This window comes from Acartia tonsa, chromosome 12 (assembly GCF_053477335.1).
Source record: "Acartia tonsa isolate MP-2025a chromosome 12, ASM5347733v1, whole genome shotgun sequence".
Lineage (NCBI taxonomy): Eukaryota > Metazoa > Arthropoda > Copepoda > Calanoida > Acartiidae > Acartia > Acartia tonsa.
In genome coordinates, this window is record NC_137271.1 from 6,793,345 (window position 1) to 6,819,756 (window position 26,412).

At 33.3% G+C, this 26,412-nt stretch overlaps 2 protein-coding genes across 2 annotated transcripts in view; both read right to left on the reverse strand.

Annotated features, from left to right (window-relative positions):
- LOC145334482 (uncharacterized) overlaps positions 1–10,037 on the reverse strand; it is a 52,700-nt gene extending 42,663 nt beyond the window's left edge. Inside the window, exons 1-2 of the mRNA XM_080179945.1 lie at positions 9,983–10,037; positions 9,016–9,106 (exon numbers count right to left, since the gene is read on the reverse strand). Coding sequence (XP_080036071.1) covers positions 9,016–9,106; positions 9,983–10,037 — 146 coding nt within the window. The remainder of the gene's footprint in view (positions 1–9,015; positions 9,107–9,982) is intronic.
- An 8-nt stretch (positions 10,038–10,045) lies between these two features.
- meru (ras association domain-containing protein meru) lies at positions 10,046–13,726 on the reverse strand. Its single transcript, XM_080179946.1, has 5 exons — positions 12,602–13,726; positions 12,166–12,267; positions 11,461–11,529; positions 10,768–10,821; positions 10,046–10,324 (listed from the first exon to the last, which is right to left on the reverse strand). Exons 1-5 carry the CDS (start codon positions 13,691–13,693, stop codon positions 10,046–10,048), a joined length of 1,596 nt encoding a protein of 531 aa, XP_080036072.1. The 5' UTR covers positions 13,694–13,726.
- Between the last annotated feature and the right edge of the window lie 12,686 nt (positions 13,727–26,412).

The following is a 26,412-nucleotide window of genomic DNA, read 5'->3' on the forward strand; positions in this document are numbered from 1 at the left end:
AAATGTTGGCGGATCTTTATGAAATTTTAATACATTATGTAGACATGTAAAAAAAGCAATTTGAAGACTCTAAGTCAAAAATTGCGGTCACAGGAGTCTTTTAAAGATTTCTGGAGACCTGGAGGATCAGGACCTGAAGGATCATACCTGGAACCTGAAATTGACTTGAACACCTGTATTTCATCTGAGGATGTATCACTAGAGGATATTTCAGTATTTTGGTAAGATAAAATGCTTTGTTTAAGTCACAAAAATATATTTGTTCTTTACCTGGATGAAATTTCCAGGTTTGCTGGCATCCTGTTCCCGCCAGGATGGAGATATTCAAAAAGTTTTAACTCTCAGTTATGTGTCATACCCATACTTATAAAAGTCATACCGTTTGGGCTCTTTATCTTTCTCACACAGATAAACCGGAGGGGGGGGGGCATTCAACCCCCCCCCCCCCTGACCGTTAAGGGTTAACAGTCGGGCCCCTTTTCAGACCCTAATCTGTAGGAAGGGAGGGGGGGGGGGGTGGCATGAACACCCTTGCTTTTATTTCAGCTCTTTTCAGAGCTAGAGTCCTAAAAAGAATTATGCAAGGCCACTGTTTAATAATGAATTTAGACTATAAGTCAGTCAAAGTATTTTTTTTATTTTTAAGGTAGAAAAGCAAATATTTAAGAAAATGTTTATCTTAATTATACTTATAATTCATATAGGGATTTACTAAAAGAGGATATTTAGTATCTTTGTAAGGTAAATTCTTTGTTTAAGTCTCTGGTATATGTTATATCCATATGTAATAAGTCACTTATTTATGGTTTTCAATCTTTTACACATGAAAAACTGAAGGGGGGTGGGGGGCATTTAATAACATAATAAAATTTCATTATGATCTGCCGTAGTTTACCTGATGACTGCGGCAGCTGGCAGCTGCCAAGTACAGCTGTGCCTGCCAAAATTTATGTTTTGAGATTTGTAATACAAAATTTACATAAAGATAACATTTTCTGAAGAAAGAAAAAATAGTTTTCTAGCTTCAAAATTTAGAAAATGGCAACCTTTTAAAATTGTTTAATAAAAAATGACCTAAAAACAAAGATTGTTAAATAAAAGGGTGAAGGAAGCTGAAATTGACTTTGACTCACTTTTAGTTGGAAATTTATTATTAAACAGGGAACATGCACAAATTTTAGCTTTCTAGCTCTTATAGGAGCTGAGATAATAAGAGGGGGGGGCGTTTCACCCCCCCCCCCCCCCGACTAATAGGCGCAGCAAGGGGCCTTACTTTTAAGGGTTAAGGATGATAAGAACAAATGGTTATCATTATCAAGAAATGAAGAAATATGTGAAATAAGAAAAAGTTACTTGCCCTGACATCTACAGATACCTTACAATGATGGATAATTCAATTTTAATACCCTTATTTACTGAAGTTTTTAAAATCAGACCACAAAAGATACAATCGGGAAATGTGAAAAATATGAAAATAGCCAAAAAAAACCTATTAAAGATTTAATCTAAAAATACTAAAATCGCTTAGATATTGAAAAAATAAAATTAATAGGAAATTTTAACATGTCTAGATTAACAATAAGAGCTGCTTGTAACGTACAAAAGTACAAACGTACAAACTGACATACAGACGTAAGGAGGGACTGATCCCAATTATAGAATGGCTTCGCTTTCAAAATTATCTATTTTACCTTTTCTTATGATAAAATTGTAAGTAATGTATCTATTAAATAACAAATTAGATGGTGGGTTCATTTCCCCCTTTTTGTTTGACTATAAGTAGAGCCCCCAGTCTTGTCTTTGTTTCCATGAAAAGGTAATAAAGTACATATAAATATTTTTAATAAAAAATGTTATTGCATAATAATAGTTAACCGAAATTCCGTATCATAATAAACAAATAATTTTGTCACTTATAATGTTTTTTTATCATATACTTCCTTTTTTTCGTCTCTTTATTTATGAAAAATTTACGTTATTTCTTGTTGGGAAAAATATAAAAAAAATTGTTTTAATTTAAGCTTTTCTAAATTAAGATTTTATTTCATCAAAATTACCTACAGTTTAATTGAAAAAGAATAGGTAATAAATTAATAATTAAAAATGTTTTGATTGATTTTTTTTTTCATTTCAATTAAAACACCTTTTCTCCTTTTTCCACTGTTCTACATGCATAGTTTGAAATAGATAGAACAATAATGGACAGACGGAGCAATCTTAATTGTAGAAAAGCTTCGATTATAACAAGGATTTCATATGTAAACATGTGAAGCTTATTAAATTGACTGCCTGATAAGCGAACTCTTTAAAACTAGGAATATTGTTGAGAAAAATAGATATATTTTGACTTAAGTCCATGCTCCTAGCTAGTACCTCTTTAAAATACCTATTCAAATATGACTAAATCTAACCTAACCTAAATTAATTGTTGTCCAATTAGGTTTTAGGATTTTATCTTATATTATAAAGCTTGATAATAGAAATTCTTTGTATTATAACATAATGCCTGACCTACAGTAAAACAATTATGACAACATCCATAAAAGAGAAGCTCAATAACAGTAGGACAAACGAACATAAACCCTTGAGTGTCAGAACTAAATAAGCAGAAGAATATAAATGTATATTTGTCAACAAAATTGTAGGCAAAACTGCTAAAATACAGACACTGTTTAAGGACATACTTACATTTTTAGGACTTGATTTTGGAGATGCTTCGCTTATAACATTATACCTAGATGTAATAGGAAACGGTATTAAAACAAGGATGACAACATCCATAAAAGTGAAGCACTGAAACGTTAGGACAAACGTACGTGAACACTTATATAGTGTCAGACCTGAATAATTAGATTATAAATGTATAAGAGTCGGAGCAAAATTGTAAGTAAATTTGTTGAAAAACTGCTTTATACAGGATAATGTTTATGGACATATTTACATATTTAGAACTTGATTATAGAGTTGCTTTGCTTATGATATTATACTTTGTTGTCCTAGGAATCAATATACCAAAAATTAGATCAATCGGATGATTAGATCACATAAACATTTGTTGTTAAACAAGGATGACAACACCCATAAAAGCGAAGCACTGAAACGGTAGGACAAACGGACATTAACACTTGTATAGTGTCAGAACTGAATAATCATAATATAAATGTATAAGAGTCAAAGCAAAATTGTAAGTAAATTTGTTAAAAAACTGCTTGATTAAGGATAATGTCAGGACATACATACATTTTTAGGACTTGATTATAGAGTTGCTTCGCTTATTACATTATACTTTGTTGTCCCAGGAATCAATATACCAAAAATCAGATCAATCGGATGATTAGATCACATAAAAATTAGTTGTTAAAAAAGTAAAAAAATCTTTATGTTTAAAATGGACGTACGGACATTTTTGTGATAATAATAGAGTTGCTACGCTTTCTAAATCGTACCTAACTATTAAAGGAATCACCATGCAAAATTTAAAATCGATAGGTCAATTCTAACATGCCTAAATTAACGAAAAAAAAAACATCCGTTACGGACGGACGGACCGACCCTAATTATAGAAAAGCTTCGCTTTTAAAAAGTAAAATTTGTTGTTAAAAAAGTAGAAAAATCATTATGTTTAAAATGGACGTACGGAAATTTTGGTAATGATTATAGAGTTGCTACGCTTTCTAAATCGTACCTAACTACTAAAGAAATCACCATGCAAAATTTGAAATCAATAGGACAATTCTAACTTGCCTTAATTAACGAAAAAAGCTATCCGCTATGGACGGACGTACGGACAGACGGACCCTAATTATAGAAAAGCTTCGCTTTTAAAAATCAGATATAAAGATTGATTATAAGATATAAAAAAAAACATTAAAAAGGTTGGACGTGCGGACTTTCTAAGGATTATAGAGTTGCTACGCTTCATAAATCTTTACTTAACTGTTATAGGAATTATCATGCAAAGTTTGAAATCGCTAGGACAATTCTAACATGTCTAAATTAACAAAAAGAGCTAACCGTTACGGACGGACTGATGGACAGACTGGCTTTAATTATAGAAAAGTTTCGCTTTTAAAAAACAAACAATAAACTACCCCGCCTTTTTGTCAAATAAGAGAGAGTTTTGTAAAATTAGGGTCGGTCCGTCCGTAATGGTTAGCTCTTTTCGTTAATTTCGGCATGTTAGAATTGTCCTATCAATATCAAACTTTGCATGATGATTCCCATGACAGTTAGGTACAATTTATAAAGCTTAGCATTTTGACAACATGTTGTTGTATAATATGCTTCTCCTATTCATCTGATTTTTGGAATATTGATTCTTAGGACAACAAGGTAAAGTATTATAAGCAAGGCAACTCTACAATAAAATCCTAAAAATGAAAGTATGCCCTTTTATTTGATCCTATATATGTGCAATTTTGCAACACATTTATGTATAATTTTGTTTAGACTTAAAAATTAATGTTCTGCTTCTGAAACTCTATAAGAGTTATTGTTTTAAATAGTTAAAATAGTTAAAAGCTTCCCTGAACTAATAAGAAGCTACAGACAAAAAAGCTTACTACTTTATACAATAGGATACATCTGTGCTTCGCTAATAACGGATGTTGTCATCTTTGTTAACATTTTTAGTAGCGAAGCTACTCTATAATTTGAAATGTCCGTCTGTCCATCTGTCCGTATGTCTTAGTTTGGGGGAAACATGATTTTCTCGGCTCCTATAAAAGATAAAAGGCTGAAACTTCTTGTCAACATTCTTATAATTGATTATTAGTAGCGAAGCTACTCTATAATTTAAAATGTCCGTCTGTCCTTATGTCCGTCTGTCTGTATGTATTAGTTTAAGGAAAACGTGATTTTCTCGGCTCCTTTAAAAAATAAAAGGCTGAAACTTTTTTCAACATTTTTATACTTGATTATCAATTTGCATTAATTATTACATTGTTCCTAAACAGCCTAAAAATAAACGTTTTAAAAATCATGTTTGAAAGTGACATACAGACATTTGTTAAAGATTATGTAGAGTTTTTTAGAGTTGCTACGACCTATAAATAATGCATTAAGATTAACAATCATAATACAAATTTTAAAATTCATAGGGTAATTCTAGCATGCCTAGATTAATTATCGGCGTTTTTTTTCTAGCTAGGCAGGCAAGGGGGCCGAGCGCTGCGGCTAGGCAGGCAAGGGGGCAGAGTGCAGCGGCTAGGCAGGCAAGAGGGCCGAGCGCTGCGGCTAGGCAGACTAGGGAGCCGAGCGCTGCGGGCTTAGGGCGGACAAAGTAACCATAATTTTAGAAAAGCTTCGCTTCAAAAGATTCATAATGATATTAATTTTTCTATTCATTGTCCTCTTTCAATATTAATGCTATATTCTTAAATATCTTATTCCCATTATTATTAAATTTTCTTTAAAAAATAGCTCATAACTTTTTAATAGAAAGTTTGCCCATTTCGTCCATAAAGTGTTAACACACTATTATATTTTAGTTCCCCACCCAACTATAAATTCCAAGTACACCTCTCATAGTACAAAACTGTATAAAAAGTCGTCAAAAAAGGAACACGTAAAAATTTAAGATATCTGACAGTACAAGCAGGACATTCAGGACCCTTTTAGACTCCACCTCTATTGCCATAGCCGCTCGTATAGTATTAAACAATTTGCAAGTAAAAAGTATAAAAAATGACATCAAAGCAAAATTTTCTCGCAAAGAAATTAAATTTGACACTTTGATTTAGATAAAGATATTTTTTAAGTAGCGAAGCTACTCTTAAGGTTATTTATGTTGGTCGACTGTCGGTTTGCGGTTTGTTTCTATGTAATTTGATATTATAAAGTGGGGAAAAATAGTCTAAAACCAACCTAAGAATTATATTTACAAATAAAAATATGGCCGAAAACCATTCTGATTTCTGAGCCCTATCTAAAGCTTCCCTACAATAGGAAACTCTATCGGTTCGGTGGTTAGCGAGATCTTAACTTATAAAATAGTATGGGATGACAGTGTAGTATTTTGGCATGTATGCGTGTCCGTTAAAATCTTGTAAACGGCTGAACAGATAGCTCTAAGGTTTTTAGAAAAGGTTAGTATTAGTTTATGTTATCTGGAAAAACTATAAATCCTCGAATAAAAAAAATTTTTAATGTTGTTAGCTTCGCAACTCATACATGTAATCGTTGTTGTTAATTTTCTTAAATTACATCATTTTAGTGAAATTACTGCAAGGTTGTATAATAGCGCAGTTACTTAATAGCATGGATCTGTCAGTTTGGCCTGGAAGGGCGGAGGTACCCTCCCCCAGAATAATTATAAACCTTCACTGGACCTAGAAGAAATTTTACTTTTTTTTAGTTCCATATCTGTTTAGCGGTTAGCGATAAAGACACATAGACGGACACACATCCTCTTACTGTCTATTAGAATTTCAATTAGCTTGTTATTGCTGTGCTATTGCATAGTTAATAGTTGTCCTTGTTTAAAATTGATTTTAGATTACTAGAACAAAAATTCAATTCAAGGTTTAAAACCAAAAATTGTGTGATAACGTCTTATAGCAGCAAAGCTTTTTGAAAAAGAAAAATAGAAAGAAATGAAGATAAATGGACATAAGTAGAAAGAGAGAGAGAGAGAGAGAGAGAGAGAGAGAGAGAGAGAGAGAGAGAGAGAGAGAGAGAGAGAGAGAGAGAGAGAGAGAGAGAGAGAGAGAGAGAGAGAGAGAGAGAGAGAGAGAGAGAGAGAGAGAGAGAGAGAAGAGAGAGAGAGAGAAGAGAGAGAGAGAGAGAGAGAAAGACATAGATATAGAGAAAAAAACAGCTTGAATAATAGAGTAGTTTCGATTTTAATAATATTTAATCTTAAACATAAATATTAACATTAATTTAAACAAGGACAAGTATTGCATAGATGGCACATTAATGTAAAAGAATAAAGTTGGCATGAGCTATATGCATCTCTCCTCTCAGAGCAGGGATCCTGTCCCGAGTTTTTATTGGTTCTTTGAAATCAGCCAATATAAACACAGCCGAGTCCCTACAAAAGAACAAAACGCAATTTGCCACTAGACGGAAAAGGTCTCCACCACTTTGGCCAGGTAATTGTCTGGATATTGCATCTTTACTCATACATTTGACAAAGCTGTAAGAACAATTATACAAATTTAGGCGAAAAGAAATATTATTAAGTTACACGTTAATATTTTAAGCTAACCGTTGAATGCTAAATAGTAAAACAAATCTCATGACCTCGGTCAGACGTAAAGACATAACCTAAACATATAGCAGCTAGCTAAGCTCCTATAAATTAATTTGTAGGTTTTAAATTTGTTAAATTAAAGATATTAATTTAAATTTGACACATTTCTACAATATTTCTGAGGTGTGTATTCACTATCCCACATGTATCACAGTATTAAACAATTAGCAGATACGCCCTCTAGAGGCCTCTAGGAGGCACTTAGGGGGGATATCGAAGTCGAAGAAGTCGACCCATCACCATTTTAAATAGTTAAAAAGAAAAAGAAAAATATATTTTGGGAGGGTCATTTTTCATTGGAAGGGTGTAGGTACCCCCCTAAAATTAATTAAAAACCTTCCTTTTACATATAAGATGTATCACTGTAAAGGAGAATCATATCGGTTCAGCGGTTAGTGAGATCCTTCGCTGAAGACAAAAAAAGGTTACTACATTATATAATAGGATAAGCATGCGGTAGACGGGTGTTTTAAAAGTCACAGCACAGGGATCTAAAGGGATAAGACAATGACCGGTAAATTGATGTACAACCCCAATGATAATACACAAAATTACCATTTCTGTAGATGAAATTAGTGGTTGAAACGTTTGGACATTCATTTTAATGAACCAACCAATCAAAATTCAATAAAAGTCCTCAAAATAGTTAAGCCAACTAATAAGAAAACACTATTTCAAAACTGTGGGTACTAGTGAAATAAAAAGCCCAATATGTTAACAGCACAAATTGAAACATGTGAAAATAAGCGGAAATGGCTGCACACCTATTTCTACCCTACACCCCTTTAAAAATAATTTCACTTTCTATAATCTTAAATTGTTTAAAGGGACAGTCTTAAATTTCAATAGTTATTTTCCAGTATGGTTTCGATACTTTGTTCTTATTCCTATAATCAAAGTTAAGAATCAGCATGTTTTAAATTAAATAGACGTACGGACTTTTTGGTAACGATTTTAGCGTTGTTACGCTTTCTAAATCGTATCTAATTGTTACAGGAATTATTATACAAGGTTTAAAAACATACCTAAATTGATATTAAATAAAAAAGCTAACCGTTCCGAATGGATAGACGTGCTGACCCTAATTATAGAAAGACGTCGTTTTAAAAGGTTTAGACGTTCTTAAACAGATGTACTATTAGATAGAAAAACCGTAGTTATAGTTACAAACAAAATAACCCTGGTTGTTTCCTTTTAGAATAACAATAATCAATTACACAATAATGTTAATATTATCAATAATATATATTAATATGTTATCAAAATCATTTACTGAGATAAACCATCCATGAATATGTAATTAGGAGCGTAGATGCTCTAGCATCATGCTTGTTCGTCCGTCCGTCCGTAATTTACGCCGTAATGAAAATTTTGCTACTTTTTTCAATGGATATAGAATACGTGAATATATTGACGTTTATTTTAGCCAGTTGGAAGTATCACTTTATTAGAGTACATGAAAATCTGGTGCAACATCCATGTAATCTTAAATCGATTTCTTTTTCTTAGTTGTATTTCAAGGATTAAAATTAAGATGGTGGTTAATAAAATAAAATAGGGGGGGGGGGGAAGAAGGGAACATTGGACTGTAAATTTTACTTGCATTCAAAGTTTTATAAAAACATTCATTCATACTATGACTTTTCGAAACTATTTTTTAGATTTAAAAAAAAATCTGTCAAAAATCTTTCGTAGATTTAATTTTTTTCTCGCCTTAAAAAACAAAAATCTGCGAAACTTCTGTATGACCTAAACCTTACCTGGTGTCCGTATTAGCGCCAATTTTCTGTGTCCGCCAGGATTTTGAATCCGTCCGTTTCAGAGATCTTGACCTCGGCCTTTCATCTTCACCTTTAGTCGGGTTTGCAAGGATAGGAAAGTGGAATAGGAAATATTTTCTTTTTTTAAAAATTTATTATTGTTTTTATGTAGTAAAGCTTCTTTTTATCTATCTTTCTGTCTGTCTTTCTATCTATCCTTTCTTTCTATCTTAATATCTTTCCTTTTTCTCTGTCTTTCTATCTATAATTTCTTTCTATCTCTCCTCTTTGTCTTTCTCTCTAGCCTTTCTCCTTATCCTACTATCTATTCTTTCTCTATCTTTCTATCTATCCTTTCTCCCTGTATTTCTATTTGTAATTTCTCTCTATCTTTCTTTCTATCTTTTCTCTTTGTCTTTCTCTCTATCCTTTCTCTCTATCTTAATATCTATCCATTTTTCTATCTTTCTATTTTTGATTTCTCTCTATTTTTCTTTCTATCTCTCCTCTTTGTCTTTCTCTCTAGCCTTTCTCTTTTTCTTTCTATCCTTTCTTTCTGTCTATCTTTCTATCTATCCTTTCTCTCTGTATTTCTATTTGTAATTTCTCTCTATCTTTCTTTCTATCTTTTCTCTTTGTCTTTCTCTCTAGCCTTTCTCCTTATCCTACAATCTATTCTTTCTCTCTATCTTTCTATCTATCCTTGCTCTATATCTTTCTATCTAGCCTTTCCCTATATCCCTACTTTATATCTGCCTTTCTATCAATCCATTCTCACTGTCTTTCTATGTATCCTTTCTCTCTATCTGAATATCTATCCTTTTTCTCTTTTCTCTTTGTATTTCTCTCTAGCCGTTCTTTTTATATTTCTATCTATCTCTTTCTCTCTTTCTACATATATATTCTATAAATCTATCTAACCTATCTCTCTCACTCTCTTTCTTTCTTATACTCTCCCTCTCTCTACCTTTTAAAAGTATTTGTAAAGGCAAATGTGAATGTCTGTCTACGGGCCAAGACATTTCTCTGACTAAATGTATAGAAGGCACCATTTATAAAAGTTATGACGCTCAAGAAAACATTTTTGTCTTCTTATTTCTTTATCCTTGCCTTTACGGGATGAGCGGTCATTCTCGCCTCCCTTCCCCTTCTCCTTCCCACCACTGGCACCCCCTGCCCCTCCCCTATGCCTCTCCATTACCACCAGGGAGGGGGGAGTACGGGAGGATTTGGTCTTCTTGAGGACAAAGCGCATGGACGATTTTTCTTGAGCCCACGCGTCCCAAATGCTCAAGATTTTGGTTGATCCCTAAAAAAAGATTTATTTAAAGCGTACCTTTAATTTAATTCAGATTTGTCCCTATGTTGAAAAACTATAAAATATAAATATGGACATAAATTTAGACTCGTTAGAATTGTCCTAACTATTTTGAACCATGTAAGAAATAATATATAACAAGCATAATGCACACTATCATATATAGGAATTATTTTATTATACTTTCCGAATAAATTTTATATTTCCTGTTATTATGAATTATTAAATGTTCTTATTGATCAAATATATTGCAGCGCTACTTATGGAAAGTGTCATGTGTGACGTCATAAAAATACGTCTAAATCCATATAATTTTCAGGGGTTACCTTTCCCACTTCTCCTCTCATCCTTCCTTTTTAGACGCATTTCTATAACGTCACACACGACACTTTCCGTCCCTCCGTCCTTTTTTCACAAAATTTCATAAAAAATACCTTTAAAGGTTTTTCAACTTTTCTCCACCGTTCACAGAGCACGTATTCTCCCTTCTACAAAAAAAAAATGCACGGATATTAAAAAAAAAAAAGACAATGGACGATAAATTGATGTACATCCCAAATGATGATACACAAAATTGTTAATTCTGTAGTTTTCTATTAGTGGTTGAAACGTTTTGACACCCAACTTAATGGCCTTACCATTCAAAATTCAATAAAAGTCGCTAAAGTTATTAATCCAACGAATAAGAAAATGTTATTATAAAACTTTGGAGGCTGGTGTAATAGACAGCCCAATGTCCCCTCCCTCCCTGATTTAATTGGCTAAATCTTGACTGGTTAGCTAACCGGCCATTCTCGTAAAAAAAGCTACAGGTATTTTAGTACGAACGGACGTGTACACCCACCTAAACTAACAGAGTACCAACGCTTATAAAATTATTAGGGTATAGTCCCTTTCGTGGCAACGCACCTACAGGTGCGATTCTTCGTATTTTTCTCCTGTTTCTAGCCCCTGCGGGGGGTGGCTCTAACCCTGCGGGGCCAATTGCCTAACCTCGTGCGGTAATCACCTAACCCAATATAACCTAACCTGACCTAAAATAACCTATAAAAAGCCATTTTAAAATTACGACGAATCGCAACTTTAGAAGCGTTGCCAAGAAAGGGATCATTCCTAACTTTTTTTACCTGAGAATGTTGATTTAATTTTCTTAGTATGGCCTCGATAATGTTATCACAGGTTGTTGACTCAGTTACCTACAAAATATTTCAATTAGGAGCCATATTAAACAGTGATCTAAAGGGATACGACAATAACCGATAAATTGACGTACATCCCCAATGATGATACAAAAATTACCCCTGATTGTGTTTAAAAAAGTGGTTGAAATGATTCAACACTCAACTTAATGAAACAACCAATAAAAATTCACTGAAATCCCCGAAATTATTAAGCCAACGAAAAAAAACGTTATTACAAAACTTTGTGGACTAGTGTAATATACATCCTATTGTCCCCTCTATCTCTGCAATTTTAAGCATTTGGTGTGTCTTCAATTCCGCAAAAATATTACGTTACAAGCGTAACCCTGCGGAGATTTTACTAACCATGCTACCAAGGATAATGTGCACAATCAAACGGAAAACTTTATGATCATTTTATTTCCAAAGTAAGTGAGTAGGTGGTTCCCGAGCTCAACAAGGCACTTTAAGGGGAAAATGCCAGAATAGTTATTTATCGCATCGTATTATAGAACAGCTTTCCGCGGATACAAAAATGTGCATATTCGTAGAAAATTGGATATAATAAACATTAACTTTCAGTATGGCTTAGAACCGGTTCTAATCCGCCGGATATTAATCGGTTTCGATGTGATATTGGAAAAAGCTTACCCCAGTTATCCATTTTGTGACTTCGTCTACTACAACTGGCACTTCCACAGGTTGAGGGGGGACATCAGTAACCCTCCCGTTCACAAGAGTGTCTTGGGGTACCTGAATTAATATTAAATAAAATATATTACTAGCAGCTACACCCATAAAGACCCTAGAGAAACTCAATGGGGTAAAGATGGGTGATTTTAGTTTTAAAAACAAAAGATTTTTTTTTTGGAGGGGGGGGGGGTTGAGTTATCTATTTTTCTTATGGTGATTTATCCTGTAAGGGTGAAATTTTATTCTGTGGGTGAATTCTCTCCCATAATAGTTAAAAACCTTCCTTGGACCTATAATAAGCTTCAATGTAATGGAGAACCATACAGGTTAGATAGCGAGATCTATCGCTACAGACCAAAAACTTACTACTTTATATAATAGGTTTGATGTATACCTGTCCGCTACCGCTTTTTTTCAGCGTATTTTGCCCGCCAGATTTTAAGCTCTGTTGTCCGCCATTTTGAAGATTGCTCAAAATATGCGTAGACTTTGACATAACCGACCGCTTAAGCGACGCCAGATTGGCGGTTTCCGCGGCCAAATCCGACGGAAAACGCGGCAGCGATCGGGATTTCTGTTTTGGTGCCAGGTCGTTTTTGGAGTTATGGCGGCTGTACGTCATTTTATCCTTCCGCCGCTCCCGTTCGACATCGCGTTGACGATGCGACGTTTTTGGCGGGTCAGCTTTTGAGGATTGACTTTTGGAGTTGGTTCTTTTTTGTGTTGGTGCCTTTGTTATGCTATAACTATTATCATTCGTCGAAATTCTATGTTGTTTTGGTCGATCAGACTTATGATTGCCGACATTTTCACCGCCGTTGTTATTTTCAACCGCCGCCGCATTAGCGGTCAACGAGCGGTAGATAATACGCATTTCTTTTTCATTTTCACGCAATTTATCACTGCTATTTTTCACTAGATTAACTTTCACTTGTTGATGCTGGCTTTGACCGTTGTTATAACCGTTTTGAACGTTATTGTAGCCATTTTGAACGTTACTATAGCCGTTTTGGCCTGTATTGTAGACTGTTTGGCCATTGGTGACACCATTCTTGCCATTAGTAAAGCCATTTTCAAAGCTTTTTGGCGGATTTAGGCTTGAAGCCGCATAAATTGGCGGATTTACTGTCGAATTATTGTAATAATTTGACATCGAGGAAATTGGCAACCCAACATTTTGACTTGTCGACAGGCCATGAAGATTTGTCGAATTATAGTATAGATTAGGCGAATTTGTATAACAATTTGTCGACAAATTATTTTGATTTGTCGAATTAACAAACTGATTTGGTTGAAAATTATTATAAACTTGTCGTTGCAAGCCACTAGTATTAATCCTAGAACTACTAGCCTGACGAACTAAATTTGTCGAGCTAGCCTGGCGCAAAAGTGTCGAATTATAGTTCACTTGTCGACCGCTGGATGGGTCTGGATTGTTAATTGTCGTCTTTGCAACACTGTTAGCAGGGTGTTGGACGGAATACATTCTTTTATACCTCAATCTTCACATTTTGTTTTATATTCTGAAAATGTAAATAAATTAAAACATGGCAATTTCCCCCATATTTAATCTGGACCTCAAACAAAAAAAATGTTTTTGGTTCTCATATTTAGCTTGGGTTTGTTAAAGTTTAGGGTTACACAAACCCCGCATGGATAGAACTTTGTTGGCATCAGAATAGATCTTAATTGTAATAACATAGATTTTTAAAGTTCGCACGTTCGTCTTAAAAATAGTTAAAAATACTTTTCAGTAAATATATCCTCATATTAAAGTAACAGGATCTGTGTCTGTCTGTCTGTACCAAAGGATCTTGCTAACCTCTGAACCGATATGGTTCTCCTTTACAATACGGATTCTCGTAGGTTCTGGGAGTGTTATAACTATTTTGGAGATAGTACATTCCAAGAGAAATCGCAAAAATACCAAGCAAATTACATACTACAATTTTCTTTTTAAATCTACAATTTTAAAACCCCCCTCCTCAAGAGCCCCTGTAGGTCTCTAGGGGTGAAGCCGCTAGTTTATTATAATCTTAGCTTGGATGCAACACGGATGTCCTTGTTTTGTCAAAATAAAAGTATGAAGAAATTTATATTTATCTCATTTGAATATAAAATTGTGAAATCTATAAATTGTTTTGCGGTTTCATTGTTCTTAAACATTCATATGTATTCTTAAAAAAATAATGTATTCTTTTTAAAAGCGATTTAAAATTTTGCATGGTGATCCCTGTAGTAGTTAGGTAAAATTAGAAAGCGTAGAAACTCTATAATCATTACCAGCTTTTTCAATTTTTCAACCACAAATTTTTATATGATCTAATTATCCGATTGATCTGATTTTTGGTATACTGAATCCAGGAACAATATTATAAGCGAAGCAACTCTATAATCAAGTCCTAAAAATGTAAGTATGTCCTTGAACATTATCCTGCATCAAGCAATTTTTCAACAAATTACTTACAATTTTGCTTCGACTCTTATACATTTATATTCTGATTATTCAGTTCTTACACTATACAAGTGTTAATGCCCTCTTTTTCTACTGTTTCAGAGCTTCGCTTTTATGGATGTTGTCATCCTTGTTTTTCTTAAGGCACGGAATATTCTCTAGAAACATTGTCATTTATTAATAATCATTCGACAATTTACTGCGTTATGTCAGGTTCTTGATATTAATAGTAAGAGTAGATAGAATGTATTGGCATAAAGACAGGCACAAATAATCAGTATGAAAAATAGTAATGTTTACATGTTTACAGCCCGACAAACAAGTACAATATAAAAAGTAGCTTTGCTGCTAAAAGTTTATTTTTTATATATAGATATTTCAGATAATTAAAAAACCTTAATTATTACGCTTATTCGGTTTAACTTTTGATAATAACGAACAAGTAAAAAAGAGAATAATCTTATTCTTAAATAGCGCAGCTAAATCAAGAATAGTTATTTCTCGCATCGTATTATAAACAGCTTTCCGCGAATATAGAATGTACAATTATGAGATTAAAACTAGTTTTTTAGCCCTAGTTATACAGTAGCGTAGCTGCGCTTTACATATCTTATCAATTACTTGACAACGACGTACAGACAATGGACAATTATAAGGTAGAGTAGCTGCGCTTCTTCAATGATAGTGATATGGACAATTAAACTTATTATCCTTGAAACCAATTTATTATACACAAGTTACATTTGGATACACGAATAGGACAATTGATATTGAAATTTGGATTAATTTTAAATTCTGTCCAGAGTGTCCTACCTTCGAAAAGGAATATGCCAATTGGAGATTAAATTTGACTCCATCTATCTAGCAACCATATCCTCCTCCTGCTATGTCAGACGGCTAGTAAATTTAGAAAAAATCACAGTAAATTCCTTTTCTCAGTTACATGTGCAACTTTGTACCAATTTTAAGAATTTCACACAAAGGTCGTGCAATAAAAGGAATATTTATCTATTTATAATCCAGATATACTAGAATTATCGTATTGGTTTAGAGCTAAGGTACAATAATACACAAAAAAAAATTTCGTGAAAAAATTGGGGGCAAAATATTAATCTACAAGTGCTATATCCTTATCCCTGATTAATATTGCTCTTTGTTTCTTGTCAAAGGGTAAGAGACAATGTATCCTATTATACAAAGTAGTAAGGTTTTTTGCCTAGGAAATATGTGGACCAAATGGGTTGTAGTTTTCAGGGAAGCTTTAGAAATATCTTTAGGTGGTTTTAGGCTTGTTTGATATATAAAGGTAACAGGATGTCTATGGTTATGTTCATATGTTTGTAACAAAAGATCTCGCTAACCGCTGGACCGATATGGTTCTCCTTTACAATATAGCTTCGTTGGGAAGGTTCATAACTGTTTTGGGGGAGAGTAGCACCATCCTCCCAAAAGAAATCTTTCCTAGAAAAAATGACCTAACCCCAATAATAAAATAAATTAATAACAAATGGCAATTTTTTTGACTCCCCTTCCCAACCTCAAGTGACCCTAGAGGTCTCAAGGGGGCGCAGCCGCTAGTGTATTATAGAGTAGCTTCACTAATAAATACCGTAAGCCAATAAATGGTCCGTTTTGAAAATGCGTTTTCGGTGTAATTTTTATAAATGATAACTATTAACATTTTTCTATAATTTTCTTATTTCATAACACTTAATTTTATTACTATGACTATTTATAAGAAAAAAGGCAGGGATCTTAAGGGATAAGACAATGGAAGATAAATTGATTTTTACCCCTATTTATAACATACATAGTTACCTCTTCTATATACATTAAACTTATTTGTTTGGAACCAACCAATAAAAATTTAATAAAAGTACCCAAAGTTTTGGAGACAACAAATAAGATAATAGGATTATAAGATTTTGGGTACCAATGTAATATACAGTACAATGCCCCCCCCCCCCCACCTCTGGAAGAAAGAACAAAGTTATTATAATGATCACATTTTTTGCCCATAAGTAGCGCAGCAATAACAAGTAAATGAAATGGCTTAGTAATTTTTGTCATAAATACACTTGTCATAAATACATTTGTCATAAAATATATGTCATAAAAGTACATTTGTCATAAAAATACCTTTATGACAAATATACCTTTATGACAAACGTACCTTTATGACAAATGTACCTTAATGACAAACGTACCTTTATAATAAATGTACCTTTATGACAAATGTATTTATGATAAGTGTACCTTTTATGAGAAGTGTACCTTTATGACACATATAATTATGACAAGTGTATTTATGACAAAAATTATTGAGACAATGAAATATTTTGTATATATTGGTTTAAAGACTTCTAATCAGAAGCATGCACATGGTTTTGCCAGAAAAGTTCATAAAAATTTGACACCCTTCTTAAACCAATCGAAGGGGGGTAAAAGGGGGTGTGAGTTATAGAGGGGTATTAATTTAAAAGCTTGGGGTTGTCACAGGGGCGGATACAATCCCCTACACACCCTTTACATATTTTAAGTGAGCGTCAAAAAAAACAATAAAGAGTTTATATTTATATAATCATTACAGGAATCTTTATGTTTACAATGTATAGGGCGATTATATCATACCTAGGTTTACAAAGAAGCAATTTGTAAAAGTAGGAAAACCCCAAAATATAGAAAAGCATCGCATTTTATAAATTTCTCTAATTTAAACAATTGTTTCTTTGTGTGTTTACATGAGGGTTTGTTTGTGTCTTTGTGTGTGTGTGTGTGTGTGTGTGTGTGAGTGTTTGTTGGTTAACAAGGATGACAACATCCATAAAAGCGAAGCACTGAACGGGATAACAACCGATTATTAACCCCTGTAGAGTGTTAGAACTTGATTAAATGCACAAGTCTAAACATATTTAACTTAACATAAGTAAATTTGTTTAAAAATCTGCTTAAATACAGAAAACTGTTAAAGGACATTCTTAATTTTCTTATAGTTAATTATAAATATGATTCCTTTATAACATTGTATTTTTTTGTCCTAGGAATCAGTATTCTAAAAGTCAGGTGAATAAGCTATTACATACAATAATGTTTTAAAAATCATGTTTTAAATGGACATACGGACATTCTTGTAAACATGATAAAGTTGCTACGCTTTCAAAACTATTACAGGAATCACCATTCTAAGTTTGATATTGAAATGAAAATTTTAACATGCCTAAAATGACGATAAAAGCTTTCCGTTACAGACGGACAGGCCGACCCTAATTAAATAAAAGCTATGCTTCTAAAAGTTGAAGAAAAGTCATGACTAATTTAGGATAGGTTAGGGAAAACTGAGGTTAGAAATTTCTTTCTGAATATTCAATGAAACGCGGCGGCGGCGCGGCCAATTTCATGGGAATCAGTTATTCAAACACGATTCTTGGAGCGCAGCTACTCTATATATATTTTAGGTCTGTACGAACGTACGTCAACACGTCACACTGTCATCATCCAGAGTGACTATAGTAAAACGACTATATATTCTTTGTTTAAAAAGTACATAGTACATGTAATAAGGTTTATTTAAGCTGTATTTTATTTGAGAATGAGAACTTTAATGGCCCAGAAATTTACATAAAATGGTAAGGGGAAAGGTTCGTTCAAGATTTGATAAAAAAAGAAACATTATCAATAATTTACCTCCAATAATTTTGACCTATTTTGTTTTTTATAATTATGGCAGGGTTGGGATGTTAATTTTTTTTGTCTATTGTCCATCCCAATTTGCTCGTTTTATCAAAGGCTAACGGCCTCTAGAGGCACTTAAGGTGGATTGAGAAAGAGTTAACCATCCCCCACAATTTTTAAAAAATTTTCTTTGGTAGTCAAGTTTTTCAAGGTGTGATTTCTCTTCGGAGGGCTGTTGAATACCTTTCATGGACATATGAAAAGCTACATTTAAAGGGAGAAACACATAGGTTCAGCAAGATCTTTCGGTACAGACGGTAAGACAAACATCCTGTTACTTAATTAGTAATATGTGACTATTCTGCTTTACTTCTACTATTTGTTTTTTTTCTTAAATTTTGCATTGATGTCCGTAAAATGACCAATGCAATGTCCGATTCTTAACTATTCAAAAGAAAGCAAATAGTCACCTTCGGAGAAATTGATTCTGGTTTTCCCAAAAAACTGCGTAAAAAACTTACTTTAAAATAGCAATAATTTGATTAAATGAGTGACCTCCATGCATACATGCTCAATGGCCATGGGAATCTTCACAAGAAATTTAATAATATCCCATAATATAGCAGCAAAACGTTACAGATAGAAATTTGGAATTATAAAGTAATTTTACCACAGAAAATTTATATTACTATAATTTTCTTTTTGAGACAAATGTAAGGAAAGGTGATCAACTTTACATGTACTAAACAATACTTTTATACTTTTATGTACTCAGAGATTTAATTGTAAATAGTATATTAATACCAACTTCACTGAGGTTTTTCTTTTCTTTCAAAATAAAACATAATTTTAAAAAATAATTCAGTAGGGCTTCAAAACCAACTCTACAGGATTAGAACCGGTTCTCTGTCATACTAAAAATCATGTATAGCATCGCATTAGAGATAATTTAATATAAATATCAAAATATTGATATCCGCAGAAATCTGATAAACAACTTTTTTTTATGTTTTATTTTTAATCTATAGAATTAGTTAGACTTTGACTGTTAAATCTTTAGTCAGACGAAGAAAGACTTCATTGAAATGAGTTACTTAGTAAATATGTATGAAATTTAGTGTAGGTAATTTTGGTCATTGTAACTTTTTTTTCTAAATATCTAGCACTATCCAAACTTACCATCATGACTAGCATGGCACAATATTGTACTAATATTCCTAAATATCTAGCACTATCCAAACTTACCATCATGACTAGCATGGCACAATAAAGTACTAATATTCCTAAATATTTAGCACTGTCCAAACCTACCATCATGACTAGCATGGCACAATATTGTACTAATATTCCTAAATATCTAGCACTGTCCAAACTTACCATCATGACTAGCATGGCACAATAATGTACTAATATTCCTAAATATCAAGCACTGTCAAAACATACCATCATGACTAGCATGGCACAATGTTGTACTAATATTCCTAAATATCTAGCACTGTCAAAACATACCATCATGACTAGCATGGCACAATATTGTACTAATATTCCTAAATATCTAGCACTGTCAAAACTTACCATCATGACTAGTATGGCACAATATTGTACTAATATTCCTAAATATCTAGCACTGTCCGAACATACCATCATGACTAGCATGGCACAATATTGTACTAATATTCCTAAATATCTAGCACTGTCAAAACATACCATCATGACTAGCATGGCACAATATTGTACTAATATTCCTAAATATCTAGCACTGTCCAAACTTACCATCATTAATAGCATGGTACAATATTGTACTAATATTTCCAAATATGTAGCACTGTCCAAACTTACCATCATGACTAGCATGGCAAAATATTGTTCTAATATTCCTAAATATCTAGCACTGTCCAAACCTACCATCATGACTAGCATGGCACAATATTGAACTAATATTCCTAAATATCTAGCACTGTCAAAACTTACCATCAAGACTAGCATGGCACAATATTGTACTAATATTCCTAAATATCTAGCACTGTCAAAACATACCATCATGACTAGCATGGCACAATATTGTACTAATATTCCTAAATAACTAGCACTGTCAAAACTTACCATCATGACTAGCATGGCACAATATTGTACTAATATTCCTAAATATCTAGCACTGTCCAAACATACCATCATGACTAGCATGGCACAGTGTTGTACTAATATTCCAAAATATCTAGCACTGTCAAAACATACCATCATGACTAGCATGGCACAATATTGTACTTATATTCCTAAATATCTAGCACTGTCCAAACATACCATCATGACTAGCATGGTACAATGTTGCACTAATATTCCTAAATATCTAGCACTGTCAAAACATACCATCATGACTAGCATGGCACAATATTGTACTAATATTCCTAAATATCTAGCACTGTCAAAACTTACCATCATGACTAGCATGGCACAATATTGTACTAATATTCCTAAATATCTTGCACTGTCCAAACTTACCAACATGACTAGCATGGCACAATATTGTACTAATATTCCTAAATATCTATCACTGTCCAAACCTACCATCATGACTAGCATGGCACAATATTGTACTAATATTCCTAAATATCTAGCACTGTCCAAACCTACCATCATGACTAGCATGGCACAATATTGTACTAATATTCCTAAATATCTAGCACTGTCCAAACATACCATCATGACTAACATGGCACAGTGTTATACTAATATTCCTAAATATCTTGCACTGTCCAAACTTACCAACATGACTAGCATGGCACAATGTTGCACTAATATTTCTAAATATCTAGCACTGTCCAAACCTACCATCATGACTAGCATGGCACAATATTGTACTAATATTCCTAAATATCTAGCACTGTCCAAACTTACCATCATGACTAGTATGGTACAATATTGTACTAATATTCCTAAATATCTAGCACTGTCAAAACATACCATCATGACTAGCATGGCACAATGTTGCACCAATTTTGCTAAACTAATGAACCAATGAATTTCTACAACATGACTAGCATGGCACAATGTTGCACTAATATTTCTAAATATCTAGCACTGTCCAAACCTACCATCATGACTAGCATGGCACAATATTGTACTAATATTTCCAAATATCTAGCACTGTCCAAACTTACCATCATGACTAGCATGGCACAATATTGTACTAATATTCCTAAATATCTAGCACTGTCCAAACTTACCATCATGACTAGCATGGCACAATATTGTACTAATGTTCCTAAATATCTAGCACTGTCCAAACTCCCCATCATGACTAGCATGGCACAATATTGTACTAATATTCCTAAATATCTAGCACTGTCAAAACTTACCATTAAGACTAGCATGGCACAATATTGTACTAATATTCCTAAATATCTAGCACTGTCCAAACATACCATCATGACTAGCATGGCACAGTGTTGTACTAATATTCCTAAATATCTAGCACTGTCAAAACATACCATCATGACTAGCATGGCACAATATTGTACTAATATTCCTAAATATCTAGCACTGTCCAAACATACCATCATGACTAGCATGGTACAATGTTGCACTAATATTCCTAAATATCTAGCACTGTCAAAACATACCATCATGACTAGCATGGCACAATATTGTACTAATATTCCTAAATATCTAGCACTGTCAAAACATACCATCATGACTAGCATGGCACAATATTGTACTAATATTCCTAAATATCTAACACTGTCCAAACTTACCATCAAGACTAGAATGGCACAATATTGTACTAATATTCCTAAATATCTAGCACTGTCAAAACATACCATCATGACTAGCATGGCACAATGTTGCACCAATTTTGCTAAACTAATGAACCAATGAATTTCTACTTCACGACTTTTTAACAAGAGAACAAGTAGTTCTTACAAGTGAGTGAAAAAAAAGTTATGAGCCTAGCAGAAAAATATTAAATAAAAGATAAATGCCTTCATAAAAAAGTAGTAAGGATTTGTTCACTCTTCAATTTTATGAAAGATTTATATAGGCCCCAGGTTAGTTTTAGGCTATTTTATTTCTTAACTAAATTATTGAAAAGGTTTCAGGCTATTTTACAAACATTAATCTCACCCTTCGAATACAGAGCCCCTAAATGCTAAGGACAAAGATAATGGTGAAGTAATAAATGAGTAAAAGTTTTATTATACTGCTGCTTTGTCAGACGCGGGATATGCCAAATTGACAAGGAAAACTAAAGGAAAACTAAAGACTCATACAAAGATTTTTATTTACAATTTAATGGACATTATCTGTAAAAATGTTATGATACATATTAAATGATATTTTATCACCATTCAAAACCGGTTTATATCCTGTAGAAAAACAAAATGCAAAATGTTTGCATATTGAAATAAACACTAGATGTAATTGGAAAGCATGCCTAATAAGGCAGAGATTCATGGGTAAGAACCATGGACAATAAATGAAATTTCCTATTTTTTTTTGGTTTTGGGTGGGGGGGGGGGGGGGTCCGGGGGGTGTCTAGGATATAGTTGGCTATAAATAGCGATAAAGAAATATCTAGCACTGTCAAAACTTACCATCATGACTAGTATGGCACAATATTGTACTAATATTCCTAAATATCTAGCACTGTCAAAACATACCATCATGACTAGCATGGCACAATATTGTACTAATATTCCTAATTATCTAGCACTGTCCAAACTTACCATCATTAATAGCATGGTACAATATTGTACTAATATTTCCAAATATGTAGCACTGTCCAAACTTACCATCATGACTAGCATGGCAAAATATTGTTCTAATATTCCTAAATATCTAGCACTGTCCAAACCTACCATCATGACTAGCATGGCACAATATTGAACTAATATTCCTAAATATCTAGCACTGTCAAAACTTACCATCAAGACTAGTATGGTACAATATTGTACTAATATTCCTAAATATCTAGCACTGTCCAAACTTACCATCATGACTAGCATGGTACAATATTGTACTAATATTTCCAAATATCTAGCACTGTCCAAACTTACCATCATGACTAGCATGGCACAATATTGTACTAATATTCCTAAATATCTAGCACTGTCCAAACTTACCATCATGACTAGCATGGCACAATATTGTACTCCCATTCCTAAATATCTAGCACTGTCCAAACTTACCATCATGACTAGCATGGCACAATATTGTACTAATATTCCTAAATATCTAGCACTGTCCAAACTCCCCATCATGACTAGCATGGCACAATATTGTACTAATATTCCTAAATATCTAGCACTGTCAAAACTTACCATTAAGACTAGCATGGCACAATATTGTACTAATATTCCTAAATATCTAGCACTGTCCAAACATACCATCATGACTAGCATGGCACAGTGTTGTACTAATATTCCTAAATATCTAGCACTGTCAAAACATACCATCATGACTAGCATGGCACAATATTGTACTAATATTCCTAAATATCTAGCACTGTCCAAACATACCATCATGACTAGCATGGTACAATGTTGCACTAATATTCCTAAATATCTAGCACTGTCAAAACATACCATCATGACTAGCATGGCACAATATTGTACTAATATTCCTAAATATCTAGCACTGTCAAAACTTACCATCATGACTAGCATGGCACAATATTGTACTAATATTCCTAAATATCTAGCACTGTCAAAACTTACCATCATGACTAGCATGGCACAATTTTGTACTAATATTCCTAAATATCTAGCACTGTCCAAACTTACCATCATGACTAGCATGGCACAATGTTGTACTAATATTCCTAAATATCTAGCACTGTCCAAACATACCATCATGACTAGCATGGCACAATATTGTACTAATATTCCTAAATATCTTGCACTGTCCAAACTTACCAACATGACTAGCATGGCACAATATTGTACTAATATTCCTAAATATCTAGCACTGTCCAAACTTACCATCATGACTAGCATGGCACAATAATGTACTAATATTCCTAAATATCAAGCACTGTCAAAACATACCATCATGACTAGCATGGCACAATATTGTACTAATATTCCTAAATATCTAGCACTGTCCAAACATACCATCATGACTAGTATGGTACAATATTGTACTAATATTCCTAAATATCTAGCACTGTCCAAACTTACCATCATGACTAGCATGGTACAATATTGTACTAATATTTCCAAATATCTAGCACTGTCCAAACTTACCATCATGACTAGCATGGCACAATATTGTACTAATATTCCTAAATATCTAGCACTGTCCAAACTTACCATCATGACTAGCATGGCACAATATTGTACTCCCATTCCTAAATATCTAGCACTGTCCAAACTTACCATCATGACTAGCATGGCACAATATTGTACTAATATTCCTAAATATCTAGCACTGTCCAAACTCCCCATCATGACTAGCATGGCACAATATTGTACTAATATTCCTAAATATCTAGCACTGTCAAAACTTACCATTAAGACTAGCATGGCACAATATTGTACTAATATTCCTAAATATCTAGCACTGTCCAAACATACCATCATGACTAGCATGGCACAGTGTTGTACTAATATTCCTAAATATCTAGCACTGTCAAAACATACCATCATGACTAGCATGGCACAATATTGTACTAATATTCCTAAATATCTAGCACTGTCCAAACATACCATCATGACTAGCATGGTACAATGTTGCACTAATATTCCTAAATATCTAGCACTGTCAAAACATACCATCATGACTAGCATGGCACAATATTGTACTAATATTCCTAAATATCTAGCACTGTCAAAACTTACCATCATGACTAGCATGGCACAATATTGTACTAATATTCCTAAATATCTAGCACTGTCAAAACTTACCATCATGACTAGCATGGCACAATTTTGTACTAATATTCCTAAATATCTAGCACTGTCCAAACTTACCATCATGACTAGCATGGCACAATGTTGTACTAATATTCCTAAATATCTAGCACTGTCCAAACATACCATCATGACTAGCATGGCACAATATTGTACTAATATTCCTAAATATCTTGCACTGTCCAAACTTACCAACATGACTAGCATGGCACAATATTGTACTAATATTCCTAAATATCTATCACTGTCCAAACCTACCATCATGACTAGCATGGCACAATATTGTACTAATATTCCTAAATATCTAGCACTGTCCAAACCTACCATCATGACTAGCATGGCACAATATTGTACTAATATTCCTAAATATCTAGCACTGTCCAAACATACCATCATGACTAGCATGGCACAGTGTTATACTAATATTCCTAAATATCTAGCACTGTCCAAACTCCCCATCATGACTAGCATGGCACAATATTGTACTAATATTCCTAAATATCTAGCACTGTCAAAACTTACCATTAAGACTAGCATGGCACAATATTGTACTAATATTCCTAAATATCTAGCACTGTCCAAACATACCATCATGACTAGCATGGCACAGTGTTGTACTAATATTCCTAAATATCTAGCACTGTCAAAACATACCATCATGACTAGCATGGCACAATATTGTACTAATATTCCTAAATATCTAGCACTGTCCAAACATACCATCATGACTAGCATGGTACAATGTTGCACTAATATTCCTAAATATCTAGCACTGTCAAAACATACCATCATGACTAGCATGGCACAATATTGTACTAATATTCCTAAATATCTAGCACTGTCAAAACATACCATCATGACTAGCATGGCACAATATTGTACTAATATTCCTAAATATCTAACACTGTCCAAACTTACCATCAAGACTAGAATGGCACAATATTGTACTAATATTCCTAAATATCTAGCACTGTCAAAACATACCATCATGACTAGCATGGCACAATATTGTACTAATATTCCTAAATATCTAGCACTGTCAAAACATACCATCATGACTAGCATGGCACAATATTGTACTAATATTCCTAAATATCTAACACTGTCCAAACTTACCATCAAGACTAGAATGGCACAATATTGTACTAATATTCCTAAATATCTAGCACT

What these genes read in the sequence shown, in the direction of transcription:
- meru (XM_080179946.1), bottom strand. Translation starts at nt 13,693, where the DNA reads ATGTATTCCGTCCAACACCCTGCTAACAGTGTTGCAAAGACGACAATT. An exon ending in AAAAAAGCGGTAGCGGACAG is followed by an intron (nt 12,268 to 12,601) that starts GTATACATCAAA and finishes ATATTAATTCAG; the next exon opens with GTACCCCAAGACACTCTTGT. An exon ending in AAGTTGAAAAACCTTTAAAG is followed by an intron (nt 10,325 to 10,767) that starts GTATTTTTTATG and finishes ATCTTTTTTTAG; the next exon opens with GGATCAACCAAAATCTTGAG.